This window comes from Myotis davidii, unplaced genomic scaffold (assembly GCF_000327345.1).
Source record: "Myotis davidii unplaced genomic scaffold, ASM32734v1 scaffold705, whole genome shotgun sequence".
Taxonomy (NCBI): domain Eukaryota; kingdom Metazoa; phylum Chordata; class Mammalia; order Chiroptera; family Vespertilionidae; genus Myotis; species Myotis davidii.
In genome coordinates this window covers 719,551-727,823 of record NW_006296405.1, presented here as the reverse complement: position 1 = coordinate 727,823, position 8,273 = coordinate 719,551, and the positions used below count along the sequence as shown (strand labels likewise).

The following is an 8,273-nucleotide window of genomic DNA, read 5'->3' as shown; positions in this document are numbered from 1 at the left end:
AGTGCCTAGATGAGGCCAAGCTGTGAATCAATGCAAGCTGCTGGGGGGCCTTGGACCTTCTTTTTGGATGTTCTGGGTCTCTCTGACCCAGCTGCAGTTAGTTAGGTAATTTTAGATTGCAAAGGGCCAGGGCATTCATATGCAAAAGCCTCTGCGCATCTTTTGGGTGGGGTGGGGTCTAGGGAATCAACAGGGAGGAGCAAACAGCTATGGCTGATCCTCAGCCCTGCCCCAAGAGGCCCCGGGTCTCACTGTTCTGCGGTAATCTCTGCAAGCACCTCTGAGAGAAAGCTGTCCTTGAGTTCCGCCTGATGCCAGATTTTTCCACACTGCACCTCCTCCGAGTCTCAGTGTGCTTTTCTCTTTCCTTCTAGTTGTAGAATTTCCACTCGGCCAGCCTTCCTGTGGTTCTGGATGATGTCCATTTTGTCTTTTAGTTGTATTTTTGAAGTGGCTGCGAGGCAGCATCTCAGTTGCCAGCCCTTCCGAGTGCGCCCTTTCCACGTGCGCCTCTGTACCTCTGCGTTTTACTTCCACACTGCACCTCCTCCGAGTCTCAGTGTGCTTTTCTCTTTCCTTCTAGTTGTAGAATTTCCACTCGGCCAGCCTTCCTGTGGTTCTGGATGATGTCCATTTTGTCTTTTAGTTGTATTTTTGAAGTGGCTGTGCGAGGCAGCAATTTCTAGTGTTTACTTATGCCGCCATCTTTAATTACCATGTTTTGTTTTGTTTTTAATCTTAAGATATTTTTAAGGAATTACCTAGCACTGATAAGTTTAGCTAAATGCCTGAATATAAATTCCTGTAGTTTACGAACCCATAAAAATGAATGAAATAGTTTGAAACTAGCTAATTACATAGTAATAATCTAATGATTTCCCATCTTCAAATGCCCAGTGTTTTCAGCACAATGAAATTAATTTTTATATATTATCATTAACTCTTACTATATGATCCTACTACTAATATAATGATTTAACCTGATACATTAAAATTCAAAGACTGGAACCTAGCCTGGTAGCTCAGTGGTTGAGTGCCCACTCATAAACCAGGAGGTAACGGTTTGATTCCTGGTCAGAGCACATGCCCAGGTTGTGGGCTCAATCCCCAGTAGAGAGTGTGCAGGAGACAGCCAGTTAATGAATTCTTATCATTGATGTTTCTATCTCTCCCTTATTCTTCCTCTCTGAAAATCAGTACAAATATATTTTAAAAAAGACTAGAACCTAGGTTTATAAGGTTCAGTTTTTCTGTGGGTCGGTAGTATAAAAACTCTACCCGGGATACAGAAACCTAGAAAGCAGAAAATGTAAATCCTTAAAGTTGCCACAGCAGCACCAGCTGCTTATATTATAACAAATAAGTTAGTAAATTTTTTGAAAATTTCTTTTTTTATTAGAAACTAGGATAAAACTGAATTTTAAGAGTGATAATGATTCTACATGTTTGCACTATTTTTCTTTTATCCATTTCATTGTTGACCTATTTGCAAAGTTCTATAACTGCAAAAGTTGTACTTTGTGGCCAACAATAATTTTTAACTTTTTCACATGCTGGAGGTGGAGTATGGGAATCTTTGTTTTTTTTAATCCTTATAATGAGATATTTATAAGGAAGTATGTCCTGATTGAGAGTCCAGTCCACTTAGCAGAAAACCTAGGACTCAAAAAAAAAAAAAAGAAAAAAAAAGAAAAGAAAACCTAGGATTCAAACATTGTTGTAACTTCTGAGCAAATCTCATTTTATCTTCCCTTTTTTCCTAAGTTAATGGCTTGAGATCTGAATGCAAGTTAATTGTCTATCCCATGTTGTCACATTTTCATAATTCCATGGCTGCTTTGTTATCCCCAAAGGCTTTCTCATCCCCCTTGTGCATTCTTGTAAGTGAATGAACCTATTATTGTTGCTTGTCGGATCCAGTGTCTCTCTACCGTTTCTGCTCACCATAGAAGAATGTGTGCACGTACAAATGTGCTGCTGTTAAGTTCTCTGTCTTTTGAGAGTCCTTTCACTAGCAGTGGAAAGAGTGGACTCAGAACAATACTGGTTCAGACCAGTGCTTGTCAGAGCCACAAAGGCATCATGGGTTTGAAGTTCACCTCTGTCATCAGGAAGAACCAGAAAGGAGGAGGACCTGACCTGTGGGGCTCTCTCTGGCCTTGGGCCTTACTAACAGTGGCACCTTTGCCACCCAGCTACAATATTCACCTCTGTGTGTTTTTTGTCTGATGTCAGCTTCTTGTGCAGTTGAATCTCCAATCTGTTTGGTAGTCTGGCTTTGCAGGAAAGTAACAGAAGTTTTAGAGACAAGCTTTTGGTCACCTTGAAAATGATTTTGGCGTTTAAGTGCCACAGCTAGGTTTTATCAAATGGCCCGGGAAATGCCATATAATGAAAGCCATTCCTATTAGATCTAGAACAAGTGATGGAGCCAGCATTGACAGAAAACATGATTTTAACCAAGAAGCAGTATTTCTGTAAAACCTTTTTTTCCTTTTTACTGTTGTTACCTGTAAATTTTGTTTGTTTTCTTTGTAAATCCTTACCCAAGGATGTTTTTTCCATTGACTGACTTTTAGAGAGAGTGGAGGGAGGGGGAGAAACAGAGAGAAACATCGATGTAAGAGGGGCACATCAATTGGTTGCCTCCCCCACTCATCCTGACCAGGCCCGGGGAGCAAACCTGCATCTGAGGTACGTGCCCTTGACCGGATTCGAACCCACAATTCTTCAGTCCATGAGCTGACGCTCTAACCACTGAGAAAACTGGATAGGGCTCCCAGTTATTTCTTTTCATTTAATTCTGTACATTGTGGTGTCTTTGGGGCCAGTGGGTGTTTTTACCTGCTAGTTGTAGAAGTGTTTGTTCTTAGGGTTCTGTACTGGCTGAGGGAGACCAGCCCCACCCACTCGCTAATTGCTTTGCACCATCCCTCCCTGGTTGTTGGGCATCTTGTTTACTTCTGCCCTAATTCCCTGCAGGTGCGTAAGTACAAGAGCATGATCCTGGAAGACCTGGAGTCCGCCCTAGCGGAACACGCCCCTGTGCCACAGGAAGTTAACTCAGAGTTGCCGCCTCTCACCATTGATGGAATTCCAGTCTCTGTGGATAAAATGACTCAGGTAAGGGGTGGGAAGTGAGGAGACACAAAGACAGTGGCACCGGTGTGGGTGGGCCTCAGGTGACTTTCCTTGGTTTTGTCCTCAGTGATACCATTAGAGTGAGATTCAGCCAGGAGCTTATAGTGAAATAGGAGAAGCCTTGGAAAAGAAAATGTTGTGCCAGAAGAAGGCTCCCCACCAGGGACATGGATGTAGCCTCCTCCTTCTGTTGGCAGTTTTTTACTGCCTCTTGGGTCCTTGGGTTAGCTAAAGAAACTTTGTTTGGAGTTGGTTTGGAAAGGAGACTGTTAGGACTTGGATGAATCACAGTAAAGTGGAGCAAGTAAGCTTTTCGCCTCTTTTGGGCTGAGCTGCTCCTCTGTATGTGAACATTCTGAGTCCCACCACACTGCTGCCAAGGAAGGCGCCCTCTGCAGGGAGTGAGGATGGGAAGCTCAGAAGGACACCTTACTCATTGCGCCCCTCCTCTTCCTTTCAGAAGGGAAGTCAGAATGTACTGAGCCTGATACATCAGGAATGTTGCTGAGATTATTTCTTTAAAAATTTTTAACTTTAAAAGTGATAGCTTAAACAAAGCTAAATGCCTTTTTATAACATATTCTCTCACTTTATATTAATACACGTTGCTAAATCCAGTTGTGAGTTTTCTTTCCTTTTCCTGTCTTCCAGCAGCATTTAACACAGTTGATTACTTCTTTCTTCTTAACACATATTCTCCTGAATATTCTCCTACTCGGTGGATCCTCCCTCTTCTGCTGGCTTTTCTTCCTCTTCTTACCTGGTCTATGTTGGCATGTTCCAGAGCTCTATCTTTATTTCTCTCCAAGTGATCTAATCCTGTCCTGTGGACTTTGTATCCCATCTATATGCTGTTTACACCCCAGCTTATACCACTACCATTAGATCCTTAATACCAGATGCCCAAAACAGAACCTATGAATGCCGCCACCCACTGCACTCTCCAAATCTCTTCCTCCCCTATACCCATGTCAGTTAATGATACCATTGTCCATCTGGTTGCTCATATCCCATCATAGAAGTAAATCCTTGATTTCCCTGTTTTGCCCTCATCCCCCTACCAACCACATCTAATTATTAGCAAGATATGTTAATTCACCTCTGAAATATACCTTGAATCTGATTATTCTTCTCAGTTCCCATCACACCCTAGCCCAAGCCTTCAGCATCTCTCACATAGACTATTTCAGTTGATCAATTTTGTTGATCTCCTTGCTGCCACTCTTGCTCTGCTGCAGGCCATGCTCAACAGAACCACCTGAAATTAAAAAAAAAACAACAAATGAAGTCATGTCACTCTTGTTTAAGCCCTTTAGTGGATTTCCACTATTTCTCGGTTCAAAATCAGATTTTGCTATGGCCTCTGAGACCCTATGTAATCTGACCTCTTTCAACCTCATTGTCCATTCTTCCCCTCAGGTAGTGTGCTACAGCCAAACTAGCCCTCTTCTTTTTGTTAGATACCCAAGCTCCTCCTTTTACTTTTGCTATTCCCTCTGCCTGCAACATTTTTCTCCCAGAACATTGTGTGATGGAGCTTACCTTATTCAAAGTGTAGCTCAGATATCACCTTTCTTGTCTCATCTAATGAAGTTTTCTTCTCCCATCAAGTCACTACCTAATACATCCTGTATTTTATTGTCTTTGTAACGTAAGTTCTCACTTAACATTTTTGATAGGTCTGCAACTTTAAGCGAAATGACATACAAACCAGTTTTACCATAGGCTAATTGATATAAACAAGAGTTAAGTGCCCATAGCATCTCATCAATGTTACAGTGAGATGGCATTCTTTGAGAATCTGCTGTACTTACCTGTGGCCTGTCTCTCTAGTAGGGTCTTGGTTCCTGTTTTTCATTACTGTCCAATACAGCTGCCTAAGACTTAAATAACATCTGTATTCTAAATACTTGGTCAGTGTCTGTCTAGTGGATGATGTAGGGGTCAGAACAGAAATGAATCCAGTGTAGTGGGTAACTGAATTGTGAGGTTCCTGAATGGGATTCGCTCGGTACAGACATTGCTGCTGCTGCTGCTGCTAGGGAGGGACACTTTTCTTCCTACTAAGTCTGAACTAGAGACTTGGTCTGAAGTAATACAACATTTTATAAATATAAAGCTAAATTGAGATCTTTTTGTGGATACTTGAATGATCTCTAAATAATGGTTCAAAAAGGAAGGCATTATGTAAACTTTTTCTGCCATTTCATACCTGCTATTATTCTGTTCCTAGGGCCATTCTGACTGGTTAAAGAAAACATGAGATGATTTTTTAAAAAATCTAATTGATGTAAAGAATTTATTCTGTATCTCAGGTATAAAGTACATCTAAAGCCAAATAAGCTTCTAATTGAGGACACAGTTAGGTAGAGTCCTGTCCTGTGATGGGCATTTTCCCCCTCTTGTCACAGTTGAAGTGCTAGGTTGAAATAATCCTGGATACTGATAATCACGAGAATTGGCTGATGGCCACAAAAGTCAGAGCAAATAGTTTAATTATCGTGTTAGAGATAAAACATTTGAAACTGTTGTTTCCAGTCCTCAACAAAATATTAGCAAAGAGGATCCAACAAATACATTAAAAAGATCATACACCATGATCAAGTTGGATTTATTCCTGGGGATGCAAGGTTGGTCCAACATTCTCAAACAATAAATGTGATATACCACATAAACAAAATGAAAGATAAAAACCACATGATCATATCAATAGATGCAGAAAAAGCATTTGATAAAATCTACCATCCATTTATGATAAAAACTCTCAGCAAAGTGGAAATAGAAGGAACATACCTCAGTGTAATAGAGGCCATGTATGACAGACCCACAGCTAACATCATACTCAATGGGCAAAAACTGCAAGCTTTTCCCTAAAGATCAGAAAAAGACAGGGATGTCCGCTTTCACCACTCTCATTCAACATAGTACTGGAAGTCCTAGCCATAGCAATCAGACAAGAAAAAGAAATAAAAGTCATTCCAATTGGAAAGGAAGAAGAAAAACTGTCATTATTTGCAGATGACATGATACTGTTAGAGAACCCTAAAGATTCCACCAAAAAAACTACTAGAACTGATAATGAATTCAGTAAAGTAACAGGATATAAAATAAATACCAAGAAATCAGTTGTATTTGTGTACACCAGTAATGAACTATCAGAAAAGGAAACTAAGAAAACATCCCTTCCAAAATTACTTAAAAACAAAAAACAACCATAGGAATAAACTTAACCAGGAATGTAAAAGACTTGTACTTGGAAAATAAGTCTAAAGAAAGAAATTGAAGAAGATACAAATCAATAAATAAATGGAAGCATATACCATGTTCATGGATAGTAAGAATTAGCCGAACCGGTTTGGCTCAGTGGATAGAGCGGCGGCCTGTGGACTGAAGGGTCTAAATAATAAATATAATGTCCACACTACCCAAAGCAATCTATAGATTCAGTGCAATGCCTATCAGGATACCAATGTTGTATTTCACAGAACTAGAATAATTATTCCAAAAATTTATATGGAACCACAAAAGACCCAAATAGCCACAGCAATCTTGAGAAAGAACAAAGTTCAAGGTATCACACTACCTGATATCAAACTACTAGTATACTATAGGACAGTGATGGCAAACCTATGACACGTGTGTCAGAGGTGACACACAAACTCATTTTTTTGGTGATTTTTCTTTGTTAAATGGCATTTAAATATATAAAATAAATATAAAAAATATAAGACTTTGTTTTACTATGGTTGCAGATATTAAAAAAAAATCTATATGTGACACGACACTAGAGTTAAGTTAGGGTTTTCAAAATGCTGACATGCCGAGCTCAAAAGGTTCGCCATCACTGCTATAGGCCATAGTAATCAAAACAGCATGGTACTAACATAAAGACAGACATTTAGAACAATGAAACAGACTAGAGAGCCCAGAAATAAATCCAAGCCTTTATTGTTGATATTTGACAAAGGATGGTATTCGGAAAATTAGACAGATATGTGCAAAATAACTAAATTAGACCACCTTCTTACACCATACATAAGAACAAACTCAAAATGAAATAAAGACTTAAATGTTAGACTCAAACCATAAAACTCCTAGGAGAAAACATAGGAGGCAGTTAAATCTTGGACTTTTCTCATAGCAATATTTTTTCTGATATATCTCCTCAGGCAAGGGAAACAAAAAAATAAACAAGAGGGACTACATACATCAAACTGAAAAGTTTCTATACAGCAGAGGAAATTATCAACAAAATGAAAAGTCAACCTACTGAAAAGGAGAACATATTCACTAATGATATACCTGATAATATTAATATCCAAAATTTATAAAGAACTTATGAAACTTAAACTAAAAAACAAACAAACAATCCAATTAAGAAATGGAAAAGAGGACCTGAATAGACACTTCTCCAGAGAGGACATACAGATGGCTAATAGACATGAAAGAATGCTCAATATCACTACTCTTAAGAGAAATGCAAATTAAAACCACAATGAGGTATCACCTCACGTCTGTCAGAATGGCTATCATCAATAAATCAACAAACAGGCATTGGCGAGGATGTGGAGAAAAGGGAACCCTCATGTGCCATTGTTAGGAGTGCAGATTGGTGTGGCCACTGTGGAAAGTAGTATGGAGTTACCTCAAAAAATTAAAAATGGAACTGCCTTATACCCAGAGATTTTATTTCTGGGAATTTATCCCGAGAAACCCAAAACACTAATTATAAAGAATATATGGAGTCATTAAATTTTTCTAATTTGCGGGGTTGAATGGATATATCCACCGCCTTGGCTAGGGGACTCTGTTGGTTGGAGCATCCTGTACACAAAAAGGCCTGTCAGGGTACATACCATGATTGCAGTTGTCAGCCGATTGATGTTTCTCACATCAATGTTTTTTTCTCTCTCAAAATTAATGGAAGTATATCATTGGATGAGGGTTATAAAATCCTATCTAATAAAAGAGAAACATGGTAATTAGCCGTACATCTGCTACCCTTCCCATTGGCTAATCAGGGTGATATGCAAATTAATTGCCAGCCAAGATGGCGGCCGGCAGCCAGGCAGCTTGAAGCGAACATGAGGCTTGCTTGCTTCAGTGATGGAGGACTCCAACGTTCCCCGCCT

At 39.6% G+C, this 8,273-nt stretch overlaps 1 protein-coding gene across 4 annotated transcripts in view; it reads left to right on the top strand.

Annotated features, from left to right (window-relative positions):
• The window catches only part of NRF1 (nuclear respiratory factor 1), a 95,401-nt gene that overhangs the window by 34,354 nt on the left and 52,774 nt on the right, over positions 1-8,273 (top strand). For all 4 annotated transcript variants that reach the window (XM_015568885.1, XM_006771377.2, XM_015568887.1 and 1 more), the window contains exon 5: positions 2,983-3,123. In XM_015568885.1, the coding sequence (XP_015424371.1) occupies positions 2,983-3,123 (141 nt within the window). The remainder of the gene's footprint in view (positions 1-2,982; positions 3,124-8,273) is intronic.